Source organism: Carassius auratus, chromosome 22, assembly GCF_003368295.1.
Source record: "Carassius auratus strain Wakin chromosome 22, ASM336829v1, whole genome shotgun sequence".
NCBI classification, from domain to species: domain Eukaryota; kingdom Metazoa; phylum Chordata; class Actinopteri; order Cypriniformes; family Cyprinidae; genus Carassius; species Carassius auratus.
This window is the reverse complement of record NC_039264.1, coordinates 7453721-7480644: the sequence shown is the minus strand read 5'-3', so window position 1 is coordinate 7480644 and position 26924 is coordinate 7453721. Positions and strand designations below refer to the sequence as shown.

Genomic DNA, 26924 nt, shown 5'->3' with positions numbered 1-26924 from the left:
CAGGCCAAAGTCCCTAGTTCATGGGTAAAGTTCCTGCGGTGGAAACGCAGGTCCTATAATTGTAAAATTCCTATAATTTTAGGTTCTAAAATTAACACCTCTGTTTGTTTTGTTTTTAAGAATTTAGCAGCAAGAAATTACTCGTCATCCAGTTTTTTTTTATTGACTTTGCATTCTGTTAGTTTTTCCAATTAGTATGTTTCACTGGGCAGCAAAGAAATATAGCGCTGAGTATCATCAGCATAACAGTTAAAGCTATCACCATGTTTCCTGATGATATCTCCCAAGGGTAACATGTAAAGCGTGAAGAATAATGGCCCTAGTACTGAGCCTTGAGGTACTCCATACTGCACTTGTGACCGATATGATCCCTCTTCATTCACTGCTACAAATTGATGGCAGTGTCAATTATATATATATATGATGTTATAAATCACTTTTTTTTTTATTATGATGATAATTATGATGGAAAAAAATTGATGCTGTGTTAATTGTATTAAATAATTTTAATCATTTCATTTTTTTCATAATTTCAAATATCAGTCTTCAATGTTTTATTTTTAAAATATCAAAACATTTATAAATTTTTAACTGCAGGTTAAAGTATTCAATGTCCCAACGCATGCAAGTTTTTTACCTAAAACATGAAGCACAGTTTTAGAAAAAAAAAAAAAAAATGGCGTTAAGGTAAAAAAAATAAAAAAAAAATAAAAAGGAATAATAAAAAATAGAAATAAGATATCAGCACAATCACACACTCAATTCAAGTCAAGTCACCTTTATTTATATAGCGCTTTAAACAAAATACATTGCGTCAAAGCACTGAACAAAATTCATTAGGAAAACAGTCTGTCAATATTGCAAAATGATAGTTAAAGGCAGTTCATCATTCAGTGATGTCATCTCTGTTCAGGTTAAATAGTGTCTGTGCATTGATTTGCAATCAAGTCAACGGTATAGCTGTAGATGAAATGACCCCAACTAAGCAAGCCAGAGGTGACAGCGGCAAGGAACCGAAACTCCATCCGTGACAGAATGGAGAAAGAAACCTTATAACAAAATATTGTCTAATTATCGTTATCGCTAAAATCACAGAGATATAATCCTGTGTCATTATTGCAAAACCTTATTTTTTTTTTCTCTTTATTTTGATGGGCCAAAACCCAAGATTTACAGTGGCCTCATCTGGCCACCCCTATTAACATTTTATGGGGGCGTCACTGCTTGGTGGAAATTAATTTGCACTGAGGATAGAATAAAAATGCATGCATATCTCAATAAAAAAATAAAAAAAGTGTTTCAAATACAAAATAGTATTTATTATGTCTATTATCTCTGTTTAAGTGATAAAGAAGACCTAAATATACAATTTAAACCATATCTTATAAATATGTGACTCATTTTACAGGAATGAGTAAACAAATCATTGAGACATAAAGTCACTATAGTGTAACAGGAATGACCCCACAACAGATTAATACGGTCACAGAAGTCGGGAGAGGGAGAGAGTTATGTTACAATAAATGGCTTACCGTGGTCGAGTAAAAACAACATCCCTGCAAGCGAATTACAGAGAAGCCTCATTTTTTTAAAAAATTATCCGCGGAAAATGAATGCAGATTCTGAATTATAAACCGGTCGGTTCTTCAGATATAATAGCGACGCAATTTCACAGGTAGTTAAAAGGAAAAGCAACGGTCCAAGAACTGCCAAGAACGAGTGAATTTCAGTCCGTGCTAACTGCGCACTGCCATGACTCATCTGTTGTGAAGCAAAGCGGGGTCAAAAAAAAAAAAAAAAAAAAAACTATTCGCGGTCAGGCCAAGATTGAAATGTTCGTTTAGACGCCCAGGATTGAGACATAATAACAAGAGGACTTTTCTCGCTTTCATTTTTGCACTTCTACTATAATGTGCGTGTAGGGTGACCACCTGCTAATAAGCCCATGGGTATGTTTCTGAGGGACAATGTGGGACACTGCCTTGCGCGGCGGTGCCCCCACCCCATGGACAGACTCACTGATAGTGGTTTACCTATTTCTAGCACATACCACCTTACATGGTATATTAATAATGCTCTATTCCCCTAAACATGTGTAATTGCTGATGTATGCTCATGACAGAATTGACAGATGCACTTCCACGTATTACGATTTACTTTAGCTATTTTATTTATTTTGCATTACAATTTATTCACTTTAAATAAATTATAATATAAAATTATAGGATTAAAATGAATTGTAGCTGCTCAACACCACAGGAACAGTAAAAAAAAAAAAAAAAAAAAAAAAGATAAACTCACTACTCCAGAGGTTCACGGGACGAGAAGGGGGAGAAAGGATTGTGAACTTGCATGTTAGTAAAGGCAGGCGCATAATAAATAAATAAAAATAAAAAACAGTTTGCAACAGAACACACCTTCGCTTTTTTAATTGATGATGGCGGTGGCTCACTTTCTCCATTTTTCGAATTGGAAGACATGCATCTAAAAGTTCCTTCCCAGTGGGTCTGGTATGCACGTGCGTGCGCGGTCATGACAACAACGAAAAAGTTGATAACTAGTCAGCAGTTCAACTGGGGGGGTGGGTGTGGCAACAGCCCAGATAGCAATGAGTCGGCGGACCGCCGGCGGCGCTCCGGCGGCAGTAGAAGCGTCAGAATAGCGTAATCGCAAACACGTTTGACGGTGCACCGCCGGCGGCAGCCGCTTTTTAGAAGCGGCAGCCGCCTTCCTACCGCCTTCGTTCCGCGGCCGGCCCGCGGGCCAACCGCCGTCCCGCCGCCGTTATATCAAAGGCGACCCTTCCGCGGCCCGTCGGAGGCAAACGCTATTTTCGAGCGATCGGTCGCCGCTTGCTTATTTATTTATTTATATATATATTATATATATATATATTATGCAGTTTATCAAGAATAATGATTGATCAAACCAGACAAATTTCCATTTGACGTTTTAATTCCACATTTCAAAGTACAGTAACTGTCATTGAAACATGATGTCAGATCCCTGAAATATAAATAACAGAAAAAAAAAAAATAAATACACACACACACACACACACACATGCAGGTTTCCAATTAAATTGTTAAAAAAAAAAACAGCCTTAGCTTACAAGCAAATTATAACACTTACAATAATTGTTAATAATATAAAGAGGTCAGCTCTGGCATGAAAAGAATTACCAGTAAACATAAGTAATGAGTATATCTGGTACCAAAGAATGTGCAGGACACCAAAAAAAATTCAGGTATAACATCACATTTACAAGCCATTTCTAACAATAAGATAAGTGGTAATAATTTAGAATAAAGCTCTGGAGTAGAATAGACCATTATAATGGCATTGCTGACCTGGGGTACAAGATGTCTCTTGTATCTGTGATAAACATCTTCAAATATATATAAAAAATACTGAGGTAAAAAAAGTAGTAGAACAGATATAACTGCAATGCTGACCTGTGGCACAAGGATTTACAAGCTATATTTAACAATATAATAAGTTAAGCACTATGATAATATCCACAGTGAACAGTGTGGATTGGGGAGTGCAGTCTGACACTTCTGGCTTCTTTAGGGGTCTTGATGTTACTGACTGCAGGATAAAGAAAGGGTTCCAGTTGTCAGTGATGCTGGGATGTCAGTAGTCAGCCTAGGTTTAAGGGGTCGGCTGTGGGTCCCTCTCAGCTGTGCGGCGCCTTTTTCCGCCTTCACGGTCAGATGCTCCTTTCAGGTAACGCGTAACGTTAACCTGGATGGCTTCATCAGTGGCATCCTGTGTTGCCGGGTTCTTCCGGATGGCTCCTGTAGAAAATACAGATCTGTCATTACATTTGAATGGCATAATGCCATACACATCTACTAAACATATTTTTTTTTTACATCCAACTTACTTTGAACAATGGTCTTCAGGAACATGTCTCTAAAACATGCTTTATCCCCAACTCCAGTCCAGGTTGTATTGATGGAAAGGTGATTAGAGAAGATACTTTGAAGCATCCGCCAGACGGTTGTCTTTAGGTCCCTCCCACATTTGATTGCCAAAAACCGAAGCTGAAAATCCAAAAAAAGTGTTACAAATTACATTTCTCTGAAGCTTATCATACATAAATATAAAATGTGACAGGCTATGGATTCAGACTGTAGAATATGCAGTGTACAATCTTAATTCTACTTTTTACATTACCCTATGGAGTTATAAACTAAATCAGCACACTTACAAATCGTTCCTGGAGCTCTTTATCCTGCCTCAAACTGTTGTCAAGCAACGCCAAATCTTCCTGGGTGTCTAGGGGGAGTAACAGATCCCCTGGCAGGGATAACTCTCCAACAGACACATTGGCACTGAAATGTTGCAGCATAGTGTCCATTTTGTTGTCCATGCTACGCACAACATCGCCAAACTCTCCAAGACGTCGCAGCATTAAGGTCTGATCTGCACCTACAGGGGTTAAATAAAATAATAGTCAGTCCTGGTCCCTCAACTACTAAACTATGACATTTATATCTAGGTCTACTACATGTATAGGTGGCCCCAGTGGGAATTAAACCAACAACCACAGGTGTTGTTTGCAAGTTGTACCTGATTGCCCAGTGCGAGCAAACGTCTTCAACATTGTCCCAACTTGCTTCACCTGCTCTTGAAGTGAGCCGCTGTCATCCGAAGCTACAAAATGAAAGGCATATGGTAATTTTGTACATACATCACATACTCTTTCCTAAGTTTGACTTTTTTGTGCATGTTCTTACCTGCTTGTGCAGTGCTTTCCCTCAGAGCTTGGTTCTCCTCCCTCAGAGCTTGGTTCTCCTCCCTAAGGGCCTGGTTCTCCTCCCTAAGGGCTTGGTTCTCCTCCCTAAGGGCTTGGTTCTCCTCCATCACGGCTTGTTTTTCATTCTGGAGTCTCTGGAAATCTACATTAAAAAACAAAACAACAACAAAAAAAAAAAAACACCTAAAGGCACTATTTTCAATACTTTTAAAACACTGGACACTAAGACATAGGCCTAAAATATACCTTCATAGCTGAAAACTTAATGCTGTACACGAGATGCCAGGGGAGTCCAAGGGCCAATTACAGAGCGATGACTTTCTCCTATTGATAATCATTGACGTAAAAATATGTTTGAAGTTATTGCATAAGCAATAGTTTCCAAGACAAAAAAACGTCACAAATAACATCACTTACTTGTACTCAAACTCTTGGCTCTGTGAAGTGGAGTCTGAATTTCTGGGGAGAAACCTGGTTCTGAGAAAGAGGAAACAGAAATTTGAAAATCTAACAAAGGGTATAGTTTAGTGGCAGGATCACAAATCAAGCATCACAGCAATTTTACATACCACCTCTGAAGTCTACAGATGGCACAACATTTTCCTGGTTTTCTGGAATCGATGCAACTTCTGGAGCATCGGGCAGCACTGAAACCTTGTTACCAGGAACAATGTTTTCAAAGCTCAAAAGAGGTTGTCCAAACGACAGCACTGCTGGTGCATCTGGAAGACTAGACTCCTCTTCATCAGAAGAGGCCTGGGGTCTGTACTTGGAATTTGAGATTCTCTTTCTCTTTCTCTTCTTGTCATCGTCCGTCGTTTCAACGCTAGAACCTGTTTGGAAGCGCACCAAATATCTCATCGCCTCTTGCCAACATTCTAGAGCAGGGAATAATGAATGAAAGTCAGTTATCCACCATAAACAGACAAAGAAAATACACAGATGAAATGCAGGAAAATCAAATGCATAAGTCAGAACCATTTACCTGCTCCCTTCATAAACTTAAAATGATGTTTCTCCCAGGTGCTGTGTGGAGGCGTGCAGCGGATGGCTAAATTGTTGCCTTTGTCTTTTTTGCGGAGGTTAAATGGGGGCCAATAGCACATGCCCTCGCTGAGCCACACTTGCGGAACCACTGCAAATGGCTGATCCTCCTCATCAATAAACTGAACAATGGCAAACAGCATCTAAAATAGAAGAAAAACGTGCATAAAGTAAAAATTGATTAATTTCCAGGCAAAATAAATTAAATTCTCACCCCTTCAAAAAAAGCAGTCATTTTTACAAGTGGATCAACGGAAAACCTTTTGGCCCAGTAACTAGACATTGTAACTAACAATGCATTTACCTTTAAAGCCAAAACGATTGTCCAACAGTAGGTCTCTTGTGTGAAGTTAACCAGTTATGCTCCGGTCAAGGTATCTGCAAGAAAATGTGAACAAAACCACATTGTTAACGTTAGGAATATACAGTAGCTATGCTGTAGAAAAAAAAAAAAAGATCAGCCAAACGTGGAACAGTGAAATTGTTAAAAAATAAAATGTACTCATTCAGTGTAGTGATTCAAGTGAACAGCACTGTCCTCAAACTTAAAAAGTACAGCACTTCAGATAAATAACTCATCATAATCCCCTTAAATCCTAGAAGTACAGTAGCAACAGCACGTGCTAGCTACTTGCTAGTCACTGTAGCTACATTGTCAGATCAAAGTATGCTGCTAGTTCAGTTCACAAACAAAATAATTTAAACAACCATCATTCTGCTTTGTTAGAAAACACCAAATAATTTAAGTTATACTTAAGTCTTTCTAGATGTAAAGCTTTGGATACCTACTGTAGCTAGTTACATTTCTACATGTAATGTAACTAGCAACATTGCTTAACCTCAGTGTGTAAGTTACTGTAACAAAGGCACAACAGCATGTGTTAGCTAACGATTGCTAGCCACTCTAGCTACTGGACTAGCAGCTAGTTCAGACAAACAAAATCATTTAAACAACCTATATACAACGTTAGTTTTGTAAGAAAACACTAGATGTAAAGCTTTTGCTACGTACTGAAGCTAAACACATTTCAACATGCTTGAACAGTGTAAAAAAGGCGAAACAGCATGTGTTAGCTAACACTCTGAAATAGACTAGCAGCGTGCGTGTCGGAACAAACAAATGAAAACAACCTAACGTTACTGGTATCATCATTCGGTTTAGTTAGAAAACAACACAAGTTATACTGATCAGTCTTGTCGTAGATTTTGCTACCTACTGCTGGAACCACATTACCACATGGGCGGCGGCATAATTGTCCATACAAGTAACTGTAGTTAATTCGACTGACCAAAACTAACTTAAAACACATACGTACTCACACTCGTATAAACATACGTATCTTAGAAGAAAAGAAAAACTCAACGCCTGGAAGAAACAAAGTAGCTATTACAGAAAGTTAATTGTAACATGGCGGCAACTTTGTAAACAAGGCTAACTTACTTTAGCCTTACTTTAGCTTGACTAGTAAGGCATGAACAAAGATGACAACAGATTTTACAAAGATAAACTAAAAACAATGTAAACATAATATTGCGTTAAGGAAACATGTACTTACTTAAACGATGGTAGTCCACAGAAACTCGCGATTGAACGGCGAACTGACGCGAATTGTTTGGGGAGGGGCCAGGAGCTCAGTGGCTCCAGTGCATCATCGAGCCACCGTTTTAGCTCCGCCCAAAAAAAAATCCTGAACACAGCAATGGTGAAAACCTATACTTTCTAATATTTATAATGTGTTTACATTTTTTTTAAGTGTTTTACTGTCTTAAACATTTGTACAGGTCGCAATTGCAAATTAATCCCTTATACATGTAAAAAGTCAAAAAAAAAAAAAAAAAAAAATCGAGGTTGGAAAAAAATGAAAGACATAAAATGACATTTCCTGGAATGGCAGAAAGACGAAATATTTCTAAATATTTCATAAATCTGCCAGTGCAGCTGTGAAACCAGAGGAGCTTTTAGATTTTAGTTTATCCTTCTGATCAGGTCAAAACAGAGATTTTCCTGTTTATGATAGGCTATTACCATGGTTGCAAATTAATAAAAAATTATAAAGTATAGACCTACCCAAGATTTTGGCCATGTTGCAGATGTCTTTCACTGTTCACTGATGTAGCCAGGCATTAGTGAAAAGTCTAACTTCATCAATTTATTCAGCTAAATTGTTCATACCATGAATTAAATATCTATTTTAAAACCTAATCAGAATCAGAAAGATATTTATTGCCAAGTAAGTTTTACAAAAGGAATTATTTTTGGTTTATGCATGTCTCAATTGTGCATAAATCAAAGAAATGTAAACAATTTTCACCTAAGTGCATAAAATAATTTTACATAACCTCCTGAGAACCAAGGAAAATATTTTTTTTCCTAATAATATTTTTTTGTGATTCCATACCTGTTTAGGGTTAAAAAAACATCCTACAATTTAGACATTTTTATTTTTATTTTTTATTTTTGTTTTACAGCATGTCCACTGTAGTGGACAACAGGATCATTTGAGTATGAAAACAAACACATTTGGTAGATACAAACTTTAGCAGATTATAAAGTTTTTTAACTAAGAATTCATACATTTTGGGCTGTAAATTGACTATTATCCAAGAATACAGACATTTTGATTATACAATAGACACATTTATCATTCTTGAATCCTTTTCCTTACATTTTGCAAGTATATCTTTACTATTAAAGCTTAACACTTTCTTATGTCCGTATCCTTTTATTATAGGGTAAAATCTTTGTTTCCTCTGTTATAGCCAGGTCAATGACAATCTTGAGGGAGTTTCTTATCCTGAAGAATCTATCCCTAGACATTTTGCTACTTATGACTGGCACTTTAGTTCTTTTGGGCCAAAACATTTTAATTCTGGGATAGCCAAGGCTGGCCTTGTGAACTGAAATGCCAAAGACTTACATTTTTTGAGGCGAAGTGTTCATACACACTCCTTTGCTTTGCAGCTATCTTTGATTTGTGTATGTTGCCAAATCTTCAAAGACCTTGTTGTCAATGTACTGTGAAAAATATTCAACTGGACTCCAGTCTGCACGTGTTGTAGGGTCATCTTGACACACAGGAAGCCCAGGAAACACAGGTGCAAATCTGATATGAAGGAAAAAAAGAATAATAAATTATAAATAATAAATAATAACAGATATTAAATACTATAAGCACGATATACAGATAGGTGTACTATGAACATACTATACAGATGGGCTATGTAAAAGTGTTTGTACACTATAGGCAGAACTATGAACATAATTTACAGTATGCACTTTATTGACAGTATTCTTCATCACTGTCTTCTCTCACTGGTTGAAACTCATCCTCATCTCTCTCGTCATCTGACAACTCTAAATCTGAATCTCCCTCGACTATTTTGTAAAGAATTCTTTCTGCTTCAGTTCTGTTTCCTATAACAATGTGGAGTCATTATTTACATGAAGATAGTCCTGATGTCCACTATAATTGACATAAATAAAATGGCAAATTTTTGAAAAGATAAATAATGTATTTGCTATCAGAACTAAATATATGATTCCTAACACCTTAATGAACAAGAAAATATATGATTATCATAGTAACAAAACCATAGACAAACAATATTTTACTCACCTTTTATCTTTCCATAAAATGTGCTTGTTCCTATGCCGTCCATTTTGGATTGAAAGATTGAGGGGGTTCCCGGCCTCCCAGCCAATCAAATAACATATCACTGAAAAGCCCAGGATGTCCTCTGTACAGTACAGCAGGAATTAAGAGACTTGCACAAAAGATTCCAAGGAGAGGGATGAAACTCAAATGTCCACTACAGTGGACATAAGTCAATGGGCTAGGTCTCAGGAGGATATAGCATATTAGGCTACTCTATCGCTTCAGAGTTTCAAAGTAATTTAAATGTAATTTCCTAAACCGTACCTTATTATGGAATCAAGAGTCAAGAATAAACCCTAATGGCTTAAAAAAAATAAAATAATAATAATAATAATAATAATAATATGGGATTTAATTCACATATAGGCTATTATGATTTTATAATCGCTTCAGATGTGAAAAGTAGTTAAAATGCTGTCAGTTCCACTTCCATTCTAACTCCCAACATGCTAAACATAGCCTTGGCTGCTGGTCGATTTTAGTAGAAATCCTTGTATTTCAAAGCGGCTTGCCGCCAGCCGGCCGCGGTCCATTAGACGGAGGCAACCGCCAAAGAAAATGAAGCAGTCGGCCCGCCGGCTTTTCGCCGGCGGCATCTCGCAAGAAATTGGAGTGACGTATTCGGCGGCAAACGTTTCATCCCCGCCAGCGGGACGCACCTATAGCCGACAGCTTAGGGCCGGTGTCCTGACATTTTATCCTACCCTGTCAGATTTTCCTACGCGGGTTTACTGCGCACGCGCACATCAATATCGCGTCCTTTGTCTCGTGCTAAACAACGATATTTAATGTATCTGCATTACTGTAAGGGTAGTTTTAGGGCTGGGGTAGTTGTAGACGTTAATAAAAACGCAATCTAATTGGTAGAAAATAATATTTATTGTTGGTTTCCTGTAACTGTATCCCTTTTAGCTATAACCGCGAATATAACACATAATTACTGTATTTGCAGTACTGTAAGGGTATGATTAGGGTTGTGGTAGGTGTAGACGTTAATAAACCATAACTTTACAGTAGAATTTTCGTTGTGGAATTGTACTACCCACTGTTTTGGTGGGAGGTAGGAAAATCTGACAGCGTAGGACAAATCGACAGAACACCGGCGGCAAAAAGAAGCCGTGCGGATATTTTTTGCTAGCTGGGAGTAGCGTGCTGAACTGTCAAGTAATTTTCGTTTGGCTGCCTGGGGCTCGATGATATAGAGCGACCAACTTTTTTTTGAGCAAGCATTGATTATGCGTGACACAGTCAATTTGTGGGACGCATGAATTGGGCTTCAAACGCTGTGCGCGCACGCGCTACGCGGGACGGGTGGTCACCCTAATAATAATTCTTTACATTTATATAGCGCTCTTCTAGACACTCAAAGCGCTTACATACTCAAGGGGTATCTCCTCATCCTTATATGCGTGGTATTCATTTTTCTACCTTTTCTACCCAGGATTCGAAGAAAGAGAAATAGGAAATTATTCGATTTAGAGGGCTACAAAGACCCCATGTTAAATAAAAAGAAAATATTAAAAAAAAACTATTATGGTCAGTTTTTTATATGGGACGTCCCTACCTCATATGAAACCCCTTTACGAAACCCCTTTACATCAGCGTTTTCTAGATATGCCACAATAAAGACCCCATGTTAAATAATAAAAAAAAAAATCTCAATATTAATGATAATGGTCAGTTTTTAAATGGTATGTCCCATACCTCAACCCCTTTACATCAGCGTTTTCTAGATATGCCACATTATAACAATTTACAGAGCTATGAAGACCCCATTTCTAATTAGTAGAAAAAACTAATGGTTAGTTCTTATAAGTGTGGCAAGAAGTGGTCAGGTAGGGGAGCGGACCCACCAAAAGTGGATATAGATTGACTACACCACCCGGAATATACTGGGACATAACAGCCCTACGAAAGGGCACACAGGTTCGTGGCCAACAGCCAGGGTGAGCATAGAGACACATAGTATAATATATTTGCAATTTATTTATATACACACACACACACACACACACACACACACACACACACACACACACACACGTAATGGTTTAAACATTGTTTTTGGATACAATATAAACTCTGCCTAATACACAAGTCTACCAGTTACAAAAAAATGACCAGGAGGAGAAAAAAAATGACCAGCAGGGGCCTTTTGGATCATCACCTCACATCATACCACAAACCACTCAATTGTGAGAGGAATACAATTGGCCAAACACCACACTAACCCAAGTGGACACACTGAAAGTATAAAACCCCCACTTTAAAAGTTCCTCCTCTCATAAATCACATAATTAACTGGTATAAACTAAGACATTTATATCACAACCGGTAAATGGTTACACAAACACTAAAACCAAAGCAGCAGTGCACTCATACTGATGCACATTTGTCTTGAACCAAGGTACTGGAAACCCCGAGAGAGAATTCCAATGTAGCAAACCATTCCCTTTTTAATAGGATCAATCCCAACACTGATAGGTTCATTGGATTTAAACCATTTTAACCAATGATGAAGGAGTAGGAACACTGATAGGTTCCCAGGCTGGAATGACGTCAACCAATCATATCTGGGCTAATACCTTACCCTGCTACATAAGGGACGTCCCATATGCACACCTCATATCAAACCATTTTACTGCAGTGTTTTTGAGTCATATGTGTCATATCTAAAAAATGCAAAGGTAAATAAGGTGTGCATAAACAATGGGACATCCTGTATGAGAACTGACCTTTGTTTTTTGTTTTCCTACTTATTAGAAATGGGGTCTTTAAAGCCCTCTAAAGCACCTAATGGTCAGTTCTGATATGGGACGTCCCATAGTATATTCACACCTCATATGAAATCATTTTACTGAAGAATTTTTGAGATATAGGACTACATGGCACTTACTAATAAGTAGATCAAAACAAAGCTCAGTTTCTCTACTGGACATCCCATACTATTTGCACAACATTTTATTTGCAGCAAATTTGAGATATGGGACTATATGGTGCTTTGGAGAGCTGTAACTACCCCATTTCTAATAAATAGAATCAATAAATGGTCAGTTAATATACAAGACAATCCATACTATCTGCATACCTCATATGAAAAAAATTTACAGCACAATTTTTGCCATATGGGACTATATGGCACTTTAGAGAGCTATAAACACCCCATTACTAAAAAGTAAAAAAAAAAAAAAAAAGAAACTGGACGTCCCATACTATATGCACCTCACTTAAACCTTTTTACTTCAGACCATGCTGATAAAAAGTTATGGATTTTGTGTTTTTATTTTATTATTATTATTTTGTTGTTGCATATCATAGCAATGAATTCGAGGAATGATGGCAAAATGACACTTGAGGCTGTCTCTATGGATTGCTTTGGCATACTGACACCAAACGTTGGGTGAGACGTTGTAAACACACAGAACACACCACATTGATTTGACAACAGCGCCACCTATTGGTCAAACGTGATAAGCAAATAAATCACGTTAGGTGTGTTAGGTTTTTCACTTACTGTAATCATACATGGCTTCAATTACTCATTTCTGCAGTTGGTCTGATGCTTGCTTCTGTAGTGCTTGTCCCTGTAATTGCTGCTTGCAGCTATATTTATTTGAGTTATTTAAAAAAAATAAAACAAGGTAAATGGGGAAATGAGTAATATGAGAGTCTTGTAGAATAACAATATATCCACTTTACAGTTCCACTTTTAAACCGCACAATAACATTATCATGTAGCCTAAACATTAGTTATATTTCACTGACACACACAGTAGAGAAAGACCTTGAGTCTGGGCTAACAATCTAGAAAAGGAAAAACCTTGAGCAGAGTGGGGAAAACATAATATCAGTTACAGGGAGTAACCTCAGACGACGATGCGACAGGGTGACACTGCAGGGCGTAGGGACATGTTTTTATTACTTGTTACAGCTACTGTACATAGCTGTTCAGATATGCAATTGAAGGTATTGTGTACAAGTACTGTATTGGTTAGCACTGGATCATTTCATATAACTATCAGTTAACATCAAGCTCAAAGACATTTAAAAACATTTCAGCTTAACTCACTTTCAGACAGCAGAGAGTGTTTGAAATAACTTCTGTTTGTGATCGAATGTGGGTTCTGTTCACCATATAAGACAGACTTACCGTATTTATATTCAATGCAAAAGATCTCCCCGTGGATCATACCGGCTGTTGTCGGACTCCTTGTACTTACAAATATCTCACTGGATTATTACAATTAATGGCAAAATGAATGTGTGGGAATGTAAACCGTTATTTCCTACGGACACGCTACAGCAAAAGATATAAATAATTGGCTTAAAACCATTTTTTTTTTCAGTGTGAAAATACTAACATGCCTAATACTTTTGCAAAGTACTGTATATATTAGTGTTTTATTAACAGTTTTATAAAAGAGTATGAAGTTGTGACAACAGTCTATCAGATTTGTAAAAAAAACAAAGTTAGTCTGTAGTCAGTGTTTACATAATGTTTAACAACAAGTATAAATAAACCTGTGTTTTTCAACAGCTTCCCCCGGAAACCCTTTCTGAAATCCTCAGTGAAGTTATTTTGTCAACAATTTCTATGGTATGTGGGATGCGGTCACTCAAGAAAAAAAAAAAAAATAAATAAATAAAAAGCAGCACACTTTGCCTGGCTACAGTAAGAATTTCCCCCTGTTTAATGCACCTTCTCCAATATAATTTTGTAGTACGAAGCTGTTAAACTTTATTTTTTTTATGTATATTTCCTGTATTGTCTTAACACTATAAGGTGTTGACAAACTGGAAGAATTCCACTCGTGTCTAGCGGAACATTTTCAGACGGATTTACAGCATCAAAGGATGTTTGCAGTGCAGAGCCCTTTTCAAGTCAAACACACCAGTGTTCGGGGAAGAGGCCAGAGTGGTGAACTTCTGGGCTTTTGCTCAAAAGTTTCCACAGGATTTTGCTCCCAGGACTGGAATGTTTTTTTTTTTTTTTTGCGACATGAAACAGACCAGTGTGTTAAGCTCATAGATGGGAAATAGACAAAAAGTAACCATGGTTTTATTATAGTAAGAATATTTGTGGGCACATTGATCACCATGTGTTATAACCATACAAACACTATAGTTTTTTTTTTTTTTTTTTTAACCATGGTTAATTTTTGTAGGGGCTAAGGGAATGTTCAGTATATTACTGGTGGCTTGCAGAGACTGGTGACAATTTGTTACACACACACACACAGACACCATGTCATCTCCCAACAGCACAAGACTCTGCTCTGCTTGTGCACATCCCATCATTAGATCAGATTAGATCAGATTACATTAGGTTAGATTAGATACTACTTTATTGACATTATGCAGAGGACAAGTACAGAGCTAATGAAATGCGCTTTCCTCTAACCAGAAGTGCAAGAAGTGTTTTTTTATACATATAAGTGCAAAGTAAGTGAAGCTATGATTTACAGAATGTAGGGATCATATACACATTATGAACAGCAGCAACGTGAAAACAGTGGTAATAAATACAGTTGGTTGAGTGTGCAATAGTATTGTTTAACAATGTATTCTTTAAAAATCTCCTTGCACTACTGTTATTTTGTATAGAAATAGTTTACTGTGCTTTGTACAGTAACAACTTTAGACAGTTTACAGTGTAATAGCTTGAACAATGTGCAGTCTGTGCAACATATGAGAAGTGCAATACATATATTTAAAGTAGTGTGACCAGTGCAATAAGAGAGCAGGCCTAGGTTAGACTGGTGGTGTGGAGTATCACAGCCTCAGGGAAGAAGTTCTTCCTGAGCCTACTGTAATGCCCGCCAGATGGAAGGAGGGTGAAAAGTCCATGGTTAGGGTGAGAGGCATCCTTGATGATGTTTATTGCCCTGACCAGACAGCGCTTATGATAAATGTTCTAATTGGAAGTTAACTGGGTGCCGGTGAGCACTTTTCACTACCCGCTGGAGTGCTTTGCGGTCAGATGCAGAGCAATTGCCTTTAGAATTCCACAAGGATCCTGGGACTAAGGAGGAATTTTTTAAGGCTCCGTAAGAAGGTAAGGCACTGCTGTGCCTTTTTGACCAGGGTGAAGGTGTTGGGGACCAGGTGAGGTCATCAGAGATGTGGATGCCAAGGAACTTGAAACTGGACACATACTCCACTACAGCTCCATTGATATAGATGGGGGTGTGTGCATGACTCTTAGTCCGCCTGAAGTCCACAATGATCTCCTTTGTCTGCTGTTTAGTGCCAGATTGTTGGTGGCACACCACACAGCCAGGTGCTGCACCTCATCCCTGTAGGCTGACTCATCTTCATCCTTGATCAGACCTAACACCGTTGTGTCATCTGCAAATTTGATTATAGTGTTGAAGCCATAAACAGAAACACAGTCATGGGTGCAAAGGAGTACACGAGAAGGCTCAGCATGCAGCCCTGTGGCACTCCAGTGTTCAGGGTGATGATGGAGGATGAGAGGTTATCTAACTTAGCAGACTGAGGTCTGTAAGTCAGAAAATCTAGAATCCAGTTGCAGATGGATGTGTTGATACCAAGCTGGCTGAGCTTGGAGGGGATTACAGTACTAAAGTCAATGAACAGCATTCTCACATGTGTATTTTGACTGTCCAGGTGGGTGAGTGAAGTGCTGTTTGAGATGGCGCCCTCTGTTGTGGTGATAGGCAAATTGGAATGGGTCTAGTGCAGCAGGGAGACAGGATTTTAAGTGGGATGCAACCAGTTTTTAAAAGCACTTGGCAATGATGGGGGTGAGTGCAAAAGGATGGAAGTCATTAGGGACCGAGGCAGTGCAGTGCTTCAGTACTGGTACAATGGTGGAGGTTTTGAAGATTGTGGACACCATTGTTTGGGCCAGGGAAAGACTGAAAATGTCAGTGAAGAACTCAGCCAGCTGCTCGGCACAGGCTTTAAGCACACAACCAGGTATTCTGTAGGGGCCAGCTGCTTTCTGTGCATTCACCTTACACAGAGTAGAGTAAACATCTGATGTGGAGAGTGTTAGAGGTAGTTCACTGGGTTGATGGTCATCTTTGACTGAGATCTCTTTATTATTTTGATCAAAATGAGCATAAAAGTGATTGAGCTCGTCTGGGAGGGTGGCAGAGCTGGAGGGGGGCACAGAGTTAGGTGGTTTGTAATCTGTGATAGATTGTATACCTTGCCACATACGCTTTCAATTCAATTTTCTTTTTGTGTGTGAGTTTCCCCTTGCAGATACCCTTCCTCAGGTTGGCTCTGGCTGAGCTGAAAGCTTCCTGGTCTCCAGACCTGAAGGCTGCATCTCTTGCTTTGAGCAGGAGGCGAACCTCTCTATTTTTTCTGCGTGAGGTCACTCTGCCCACACATCTGTTATTGTGCTCCCAGACAGAGTTGGTGTAAGTGTCAATGTTGATCTGAGAGTTTGTGGTGGCCTGGGTAGCAAACTAACTCCAGTCTGTGTGCTGGAATTGATGTTGAAGAGTGGAGTCAGCACCTTCCAGCCAGATTTTAACAGTGTTTATTGGAGGTTTCACACATTTGATGACCTGGATATACTTGGGATAAGGAACAAAGAGAGGTGGTCAGACTGACCCAGGAGGGGGAGGTGTGTGACTTTGTAAGCATCAGTCACATTAGTATATACGTGGTCTAATGTGTTATGTCCCCTTGTAGTGCAGGAGACATTTTGGTGAAATTTAGGGAGAACAGATCTTAAAGTGTAGTGATTAAAGTCCCCAGCAACAATAAAGGTTCCATACAAGGTTTGTAATTTGCTAATAGCAGTGCAAAAAACTTTCTTTGGCTTGTCAGACATAGCAACAGCAATAAAGTGGGGCAGGTCTTTGCAAAGGGTCAGTAACATCTTTCTTTATTATTGTCATGGCTTATATATATATAAATATAAAGAGATACAGATAGAGAGAGAGAGAGAGAGAGAGAGATACATAGAAAAATAAACCATATTACACACACACACACACACACACATACATACACATATATACACACATATATATATATATATATATATATATATATAAAATCTGTTCACCTACATGTTCCGGTATCCGTTATCTGACGTGCCAACTGCAGCAGTTAAGACAAGAAACAGGAAGATATGACCTTAAATAGAAAGGAAGTACCCTTTCAGAAGAAGAAATGACAGCCAGCTCTGTTTGGGACCAAGCATTTGCGTGCATATCAAGTTATTTATAAATGGTCATTATAACATAACCATTTATGTTTTTATCTCAACTTATTTTTGAATGCTGCTGTTGGATTTGAATGAACTAGAAGTGCCATATTCGGTAATGCGATATTACGGTATAATAACGGTACTCTTATTGTGGGCACTTCTAAATACTATGAATAATTACATATTACAAATTATTCATACTTTGGAATGCATGTTAAGAATACTTTTCCCATCAACTGTTCAAAATGCACAACACCGCTGTATGCTTCTTGAAAGAGTGTGTGGTCTGAAGTAAACAAGCACACGTGAGAAGCACTTATAGGAGAACATGTGAAAGATGCGCTGAATGAAAGCACATTCATTCTTTGACAGCAGATGACTCTAAACTGCAGAAAATGCAGCCTTTACTCTGGAAGCCCCACAAATAAAGCAGCTGCTACTTTCTAAAATGTATTTAAATAGCCATTCAAGTATGTGGATTTGTTATTGTGTTCATCACAGCGGCAAATATACTTCAATATTTCGACTTTTAGACAAATTTTAATCTGGACTACAACATGCTCTGTATATTGTTTGAAAGTCTTTATTCTTTATTGTTCGTTAACACTTTACATTAGGGCTTCATTAGTTAACATTAGTTAATTCATTACTCAATTAACTGCCGATGCAAAATTTAGGGTTAGTTCACCTAAAAATTGAAATGATGTCATTAATAACTCCCCCTCATGTCGTTCCAAACCAGTAAGACTTCCATTTATCTTCGGAACACAGTTTAAGATATTTTAGATTTAGTCCGAGAGCTCTCAGTCCCTCCATTGAAGCTGTGCGTACGGTATACTGTCCATGTCCAGAAAGGTAAGAAAAACATCTTCAAACTAGTGCTTGTGACATCAGAGGGTCAATTAGAATTTTTTGAAGCATCGAAAATACATTTTGGTCCAAAAATAAAAACAATAACAATGCTTTATTCAGCATTGTCTTCTCTTCTTGGTCTGTTGTGACCGCGTTCACAACACTGCAGTGTAGTTATATCCAGTTCGCGAACAAATAATTTAATGTAACCGGATCTTTTTGAACCAGTTCACCAAATCAAACTGAATCGTTTGAAATGGTTCGCGTCTACAATACGCATTAATCCACAAATAACTTAAGCTGTTATCTTTTTTAATGTGGCTGACACAGTTCAAACAAACCAATATCCCGGAGTAATTCATTTACTCAAACAGTACACTGACTGAACTGCAGTGAAGAGAGAACTGAAGATGGAACACCGAGCCGTGCGAGAAAACGAATGAAAGATTGACTCGTTCTCGAGTCAAGAACCGGTTGCACCGGTTTTCAGATCACCAGTAGGGATGGGAAGTTCGGTTCTTTTCCGCGAACCAGTTCTTTAGGACAGTTCGAATCAATAAACTGGTGGAAGAAAACAGTTCACCGGTTCTTTTGCGCTCGACGTAATGACGTCACTGGCGATGATTGCCCTTCATTCAAGCCTTCAGTTTACCCGCGCTCATAACATTAGCACAGAATCAGTTCAGAATCAATCATCTAAAGAAACAGTTAGGTTCAGATGCACTGTTTGTCAGTCTGCTTCTCGGTTCTCGAATCGGACGTGTCCGACCGAAAGCTTCTTGACTCGAGAACGAGTCAAACTTTCGTTCGTTATCTGGCTCAGCTCAGTGGTCATCTTCAGTTCTCTCTTCACAGCAGTTCAGTCAGTGTACTGTTTGAGTAAATGAATTACACCGGGTAGTGCTGCAACGACGCGTCGACGTGCGTGAAATGTGTTGACGCGTCACACTGTTTGTTTACATCTCGCATAATGGCATACTGGGAATGGAGAAAGTTGCATTCTATCACAAAAACAGAGACCACTGTTATCAAAAGTACGGGAACAATTTAAACAGAGGCCCTTTGTTCCCTTCACAAAACCGATATGGTGTACCACGGCAACACAACTGCGATGCGCGAGCACCCCAGAGGAAAACATCTTGGCGCTCTCCGGTGTTACGGTTTAACTGGTTACCGTGTGATCTGGTGACCAACTTCCTGGTTCAGGTCTGATATTCTTGCGGCATTCTGAAAAGTTGAGATGTTTTTAACTAGATGCGGTTCGAACGCGCCTGGAAGAAACGGGCGCGTCGCACCGAATCGCGACCGCGTTGCTTGCATTATGAGCGAGCTTATCGCGCGTCTACATTGGAAATAATGAACTTGAGCGTGCAAAAGACATGTTATGTGAACGGCCCCTTAAAAGACAGCACGCCGCGAGACAGTCACAAACCACCAAGCGACCCCGAATCAGCTCCAGATCTCTGGAAACCATGCTAAACAATAGCAGAACCCTGACTACATTTTACGGTTTGTGATGCTAAAGAACATTTCATGACGTCTCAGACAACTGTAAATTTATGGCTACTGTGGTTTAATTATAAACGCTATCATAAGCTCATATTTAACATAGTAAAATAATTTTCTTTGCCTCTTTATTATTTTATACTGTAAAAACTTCAACCACATAGGTTGAAAATGAATAAAGGTTGAAATATTATATTAGAAGTTTTTTTTTTTTTTTTTTTAAGTTTTCGAAAGGATTCATTAGCTAATTAAAAAAAGAACATTAGATTAATTATTTATTGTAATAAAAATAATCGTTAGATTAGTCGACTAATCTGAAAAATAATCATTAGATAATTGTATTAAGACAAATGAAAGGTAAGTCTAGATTGTTAGTTACAGTAAAATAAAATACTGAATCCAACACAAACAGTCAAAACTAGTCCTGTCTCTCCGATTTGACTATTTATGAAGGATTCAACGTTTGATTACGACATGTTTTGAGGATATCAACTGATATTTATAAAAAGCAGAACAGGAATAAACTCTTCCCTCAAAAGCTAAATATGCACACACTAAATGGTCTGTTCATCTTACAGATCAAACCGCATTTCTAAAGAAAACTGATCACAGGTTTCAGTCTGACTCAGAAGATGAGCTGCTGGTTCCACAGTTTGAGATGACAGACTTTATTAAATGTATATAATCCCCCCCCCCCAAAAATAAAAGTATAATAATAATAGTAATAATTTACTCACCCACCAAAAATGCATTAAGTTATTTCTTCTTAGTAATACTTCTATATTTGAAAAAAAAGAAGAAACAAAAGAAGTACTATGGAAATCAATGGTTACCGTGAAACGTTTGGTTACCAACATTATTTAAAATATCTTCTTTTGAAAATGTTAAGTGTTCAGTGATATATGAAGAATGTTTCCTAGTATATAGTCTTAAAAAGAGCCAGTTGAGCATTTATTTATAACCACATAACTTGCACAGATCTTTTTCATTCCACCCACTGTAGGAGGGTCAACCGCTTTCGTGGGAGGATTCAGAAGATGAACAGCTCAAGTGTTTTAGATCAGACTTTTCTCAACTAAAGAAAATGTTTCACATGTTTGTTTTGTTCTGTTTGTGTTGGTGGCATTTGGTTGGTAAGTCTTAAATTTATGTTTGTTATGTGTTTTTATGTGTTCCTGTAGCTCAACTGGTAGAGCATTGCATTAACAAGCGAGCTAGCGCAAGGTTGGGGGTTTGATTCCCCGGGAACACATGAGAGGTAAAAATTTATAGCCTGAATGCACTGGAAGTCGCTTTGAATAAAAGCGTCTGCTAAATGCATAAATTTAATTTAATTTAAAAATGTAATGTTTGTTTGTTTTTTTGGCTTTAATATCAGTAACATTCTTCACAGATGTCATGGACATTGATATAGTGAATGTAACTTTAATTTAAATGTTTGCAAACACAAAACTTGTTTAAAAATATTTTAGTAACTCGTTTATTTACTGATCTAAATGTCCCATATACAAAATACAGAGGCATTATCAATATCAAGATTATTTTTACATTGTGCACTACAGTTGAATGTTCTGCTGTTCTGAACGTTTTATAATTCACAGTAAGTTACAAACTACAGCTGATTTCAGGCTTTGTAAACCAGCAGAGGCCTTAATCAGTGTAAAATCTGTTTGTTCATCAGGTGTGTTTGGTGAATCAGTTTCAGTGATGGAGGGAGATTCTGTAACTTTGAAAACTGATGTTACTGAAGTACAACAAGCTGACGACGTATGGTGGAGATTTGGATCATACAATACTTCTATAGCTAAAATTAAAAAACAACAGCAAATCTTCTCCACATCTGATGTTCCTGACGGGAGATTCAGAGACAGACTGAAGATGGACAGACAGACTGGATCTCTGACCATCACAAACATCACATCTCAACACGCTGGACTCTATATAGTAGAGATGAGTGGAGCTAAACTGACATCAAAAACATTCAATGTTTCTGTCTACGGTAAGTAGAGATCATTTGTGACCTTCAATGCTACAAATTCTGTCAATTGTGTTTAACTTGTAGCTTCTGTTTTTACTGGAACCAGAATATTCATAAGACTACTGAAGTGTTTCTTCATTTTATAGTTTGAAACGACAGAAACTCTCACAGACTCTGAGCACACTACACCAAAAATAAGATTGTTAACTAGATTTACTTAAGTTTTTGGTTATTCTCTCATGTTTTCAGCTCGTCTTCCTGTTCCTGTCATCAGCAGAGACTCTTCACAATGTTCTTCATCATCATCTTCATCAGAGCAGAATTGTTCACTGGTGTGTTCAGTGGTGAATGTGGGTCATGTGACTCTCTCCTGGTACAAAGGAAACAGTTTATTGTCCAGCATCAGTGTGTCTGATCTCAGCATCAGTCTCTCTCTACCTCTGGAGGTGGAATATCAGGAGAAAAACAGCTACAGCTGTGTGATCAACAATCCCATCACAAACCAGACCACACATCTGGACATCACTCAACTCTGTCAGCCATGTTCAGGTATGTCAGCGCTGATATTATTGTTGATTTCCTCTCAGTAATACAGTGCTGATGTTTGATAGTGTTTGTTGTAGGTCAGATGGACAGATTCACTCACACTAATGGCTCATTTTGTTCATTACAGATCAGGGCTTACCTTTACTGTACATCGTGCTGATTTCTGCTGCTGCTGGATCTCTGTTGATCGTAGCTGCAGTCTTGTGGTGCTGTTTCTGCTGGAAACATAAAACAATAGTTCAGAAAAGTAAGCAATTAATGCCTTTGTTGAAATAATTATCCTATTTTAGTTATACATTTTAATATAAGATTGAAAGCTTTGTTGTTTTAACATGACTGTGATTACTGTTAATGCAGTCGTGATCCACGAGATATATGAAAATGATTCAACACTGCATACACCAAGAACACAAAAAAGGGTAAGATCATTCATGACTGTTGTAAGATGATGTTGCAGTCTGATTAAAGCTTGATGATTGAAGTTTTGTGTGTAATATGACAGACAGTGAACAGATGTGGATGGTCAGGTTTGATCACTTAAGACAAGCTCGAGAAAAAATAAGATAAAAATTACACTACTTTTTGCTAAATATTTGTAAATATGAACATTATTTCCTCAAATGAATGTGCATAAAGCTATATTTGTAAAGTGTTGTATTTTGCCCTCAATAACAATAAACTACCATAATTAGCCTACTGATAAATTATTATTGTCTTGATTTGCTAAATTTAAGTTAAACACTAAGCTTCACTCACTTTTAACATTCATTGCATCTTTTCCCCTCATTACTTTCAGTTTTCCACCACACTTTGTGTTTCCCGGAAAAAAAGTATGTTTATCTCGATCGCGGGTTAAATCGGCACACTTCCGTGTTCGAGGAGACTAGAAGACGCTCGTCCGCTTTTTTATTTAGGTTACCAACTAGATTCTAGTGTCTAAGAGATGTTCAGATGTGAATGATCGTCCGTACACACTTCAGATTAGCATAAGAAGAAAATAAGACTTGCAAATGTGCTTTTAATAAGTAAACATGACAACACTCCACACACGCCCTTGACGGAGCATAAACAAAACCAAAACCAAAACCAGAGAAAAACAACATAGACAAACAACGGAAAGGTTAATTGGAATGAAAAACGATATGGATACATGCTCGTTTACAACATCGTTCACATTTGCAGTTGTAGGCTACTCTGCAACTAAAACAGAACAAGGTGTTAATTTTTTATATAACTTTTAGGACTATTAGTTTGCAAGTGGTGCTCACCGCAGTAAAAAATAACGTCTAGCACCCCTTCTCTGGACGAAATGGGCGGAGCTTAACCTAGTAAGCTCAACCTTGAAATGAACACCCATTGACTCTGCAGTTAGAAGCCTCTCTTATTTTTGTACTGTACGACTATTTATTGTTAATGTTACTACTAGAAATGATATAGGCTGTCCTGCAGATAATAATACACAACGTCAGCGATAAAATAATACAGGCTACAGTCAATTATAATCTTAAAATTTAAGATCAGTCAAATAATAATAATAAATAAATAAATGTTCTGAGTGAATCCGAAGCAAAAATCTATATTATTAATAATAATAATTACTATTATTATTAACATTATCATTCAAGGTTTTTTATTTATTATTATTATTATTATTATTATTATTATTATTATTATTATTATTTTACTGTGTCATCAGCAGGTTTCTAATTGAGTTTGTGTTTTCTTACAGAAATCAAAATTATATCAATTATAATCTTAAAATTTAAGATCAGTCAAATAATAATAATAAATAAATAAATGTTCTGAGTGAATCCGAAGCAAAAATCTATATTATTAATAATAATAATTACTATTATTATTAACATTATCATTCAAGGTTTTTTATTTATTATTATTATTATTATTATTATTATTTTACTGTGTCATCAGCAGGTTTCTAATTGAGTTTGTGTTTTCTTACAGAAATCAAAGGAGCCTGTGTATTCAAATATCGGCAGAAATAATCAGCAACATACGTTTTAGTTTACGTTTATTCTCTGCCATGTCTGAAATGTTGTTGCTCTGTTTTAATTAATGGTGTATTTTAAATAGCATAAAAAAACATGTTCTATTTTTTAGCTAATCACTCTGTTATTTACCAACTTTATTAAAATTGATCTCACCCTTGACCGTGTCCTGCCTCTGTCACTGTCTACTCCTGATTAAATACATATATAGAATATTGGATATTCAGTACAGGCCTAACAATAACAAAAATAAACTCAATTAAACACAGAATACCTTTTAAAGATTCTTTTAACACACAGTTTTGTCCTGCAGGTGCAAGTCAGTAGGACAATTTTGACTCATACTTACACCTTTCTACTGGCATTATTTTTATTTAATTGGCGCCATCTGGTGGGTTTTGAATAACATCAGGTGTGTGTGATTACTTGCTGCAGAAAATACAGAAATGAAGTGAAAAAAAGTAATTAAGGAATTAAGTATGGACGCTAGTACCAATATCCAGCGACTGCTAAATTGTCCCTAGTAATAATTTTGTTCAAATAATGTAGCTGTTGGTGTAACTTCACCGATGTTGAGATTGAGCACGCAGAAGATGGAGAAATCGATTCAATTAAGCCAACGTTAGGAATTCAGGCTGTTAAAAACGATTAAATTTGTAAAGTTTTAAACCGGGGAGCAAAACTCGATCCTGGAGGGCCGCTGTCCTGCAGAATTTAGCTTTAACCCTAATTGAACACATCTGAATTCAACTAGATTTAATTGAATATTTAATATTCGCTATTGTGAGTGAAAGTTTTTTAAATTATGATTTTTCATTTGAGTTGTATTCAAACACCTCAATCAGACAAGAGGTAACATTGTCTTTTATCATTTTCTTTCTTTGAAAAAAAAAATACACATTAAAAATAACAGGGAGTAATTGATTTTGAACTTGGAGCAGTTGATTTGTCCTCTTGACATGTCTGGATAAAAAGGGGAAAAAATTTAAACATTCATACTTTAAAGGAATAGTTCACCCAATAATCAAAATGATGTCATTAATGACTCACCCTCATGTCGTTCCAAACCCATAAGACCTCCATTTATCTTCGGATTACAGTTTAAGATATTTTAGATTTAGTCCGAGAGCTCTCAGTCCCTCCATTGAAGCTGTGTGTACGGTATACTGTCCATGTCCAGAAAGGTAAGAAAAACATCATCAGAGTAGTCCATGTGACATCAGAGGGTCAAAAATTTTGGTCCAAAAATAACAAAAACTATGACTTTATTCAGCATTGTCTTCTCTTCCGTGTCTGTTGTGAGAGAGTGTTCAAAACAAAGCAGTTTGTCATATCCGGTTCGCGAACGAATCATTCGATGTAACCGGATCTTTTTGAACCAGTTCACCAAATCGAACTGAAGTTAAATCATCTGTTTATAATACAATTGCTGCCCTATTAGGCCTATGTAGCAGGAACAAACAATAATAGCTGCCAGCAGAATGCCAGCAATTATTCTAAACAGAGCAACCAGAGACAGATCTGGAACAGCTAGAGACAAAATTATGTATTATTACTGAAGAGCAACTGATATTTTATAACAGCTAAGCACAGACAAAATGAGATTAATTCATATTTTCAGTACTCAATATGAGACACTGATGCAAAATTCCCTATGACAATTTTTGATGTCACTGTTCATAATTGTCAGATCACTGACATTACCTGGCAGTTAAAGTATATTGTGTGGGCTTATGGTCTGTTTTTAAAACATATGTGCACACTTGTTTCTTTGAAAAACAAAGTTATAGCCAGTTCTGCTTTGAAATGTGCCTCAGAATGTCTGTTTTTGATTTGTGTGTGATTCATGTCCACTGACGATAGAAAATCCACAAAAAAAAAAAGGTAGCAGAGCCAAACACTCGTCCAAAAATCTAAAATGGTGCATAAATCCAAAATATACAAAGATGAAAGAGATCCGCCCTTGTCCAAATGCAGCGCCAAAAGCTTACACCATTTATTGTTCAGAGGTCACGAAGATGTGTGGAAAGAAGTGCAAGTGCAAAACGCTTTAGATTATTAACCCTTCCTCAGTGACATGTGCTACCAAACAACACATTAAAACATGAATTACCGTAATACCCCATAGTATCATAAAGATATTTTCAACAAATACACGTATATCTCAAATCTATAACAAAATACAATTGTTCTAAATTCTCTGATCTTTTGCCAACTGTTCAGTATAAATCACCAAAAGGGCAAGCCACAGGCAAAAAAACAAAACAAACAAACAAAAAAAACATTTAAAGGGGGGGGTGAAATGCTCGTTTTCACTCAATATCATCTTGAGTACCTATAGAGTAGTACTGCACCCTTCATAACTCCAAAAAGTCTT

At 37.3% G+C, this 26924-nt stretch overlaps 2 protein-coding genes and 1 long non-coding RNA gene across 10 annotated transcripts in view; 1 reads left to right on the top strand and 2 right to left on the bottom strand.

The window, feature by feature from the left end:
* The window catches only part of LOC113039559 (uncharacterized), a 32216-nt gene extending 8391 nt beyond the window's left edge, over positions 1–23825 (bottom strand). The window contains exons 1-2 of one of the 3 annotated variants that reach the window (XM_026197468.1): positions 23810–23825; positions 22681–22759 (exon numbers count right to left, since the gene is read on the bottom strand). In XM_026197468.1, coding sequence (XP_026053253.1) covers positions 22681–22693 — 13 coding nt within the window. In that variant the 5' untranslated portion in view covers positions 22694–22759; positions 23810–23825. Of the gene's footprint in view, positions 1–1532; positions 1762–22680; positions 22760–23297; positions 23782–23809 lie in introns of those variants that run through there. The other 2 variants (XM_026197466.1, XM_026197467.1) reach the window with 2 other exon arrangements.
* On the bottom strand, positions 3247–7440 carry LOC113039560 (uncharacterized). Of its 6 annotated transcripts, XM_026197471.1 has the most exons (11): positions 7366–7440; positions 6114–6187; positions 5751–5952; positions 5335–5643; positions 5183–5242; positions 5012–5089; positions 4746–4907; positions 4579–4662; positions 4217–4437; positions 3890–4049; positions 3247–3800 (listed from the first exon to the last, which is right to left on the bottom strand). In XM_026197471.1, the coding sequence occupies exons 7-11, from the start codon at positions 4870–4872 to the stop codon at positions 3655–3657; spliced, it is 738 nt and encodes a 245-aa protein (XP_026053256.1). In that variant the 5' UTR covers positions 4873–4907; positions 5012–5089; positions 5183–5242; positions 5335–5643; positions 5751–5952; positions 6114–6187; positions 7366–7440; the 3' UTR covers positions 3247–3654. The 6 variants fall into 6 exon arrangements, with proteins under 6 accessions (XP_026053256.1, XP_026053254.1, XP_026053255.1 ...); XM_026197469.1 differs by lacking the exon at positions 5751–5952 and having other exon boundaries at positions 3580–3800; XM_026197470.1 differs by lacking the exons at positions 5751–5952; positions 6114–6187 and having other exon boundaries at positions 3580–3800; positions 7366–7433.
* Positions 22521–24704, top strand: LOC113039561 (uncharacterized). Its single transcript, XR_003275047.1, has 4 exons — positions 22521–22544; positions 22669–22788; positions 22899–22960; positions 24504–24704. It is a non-coding gene; the product is annotated as an uncharacterized LOC113039561 (long non-coding RNA).
* The last annotated feature ends 2220 nt before the right edge of the window (positions 24705–26924 follow it).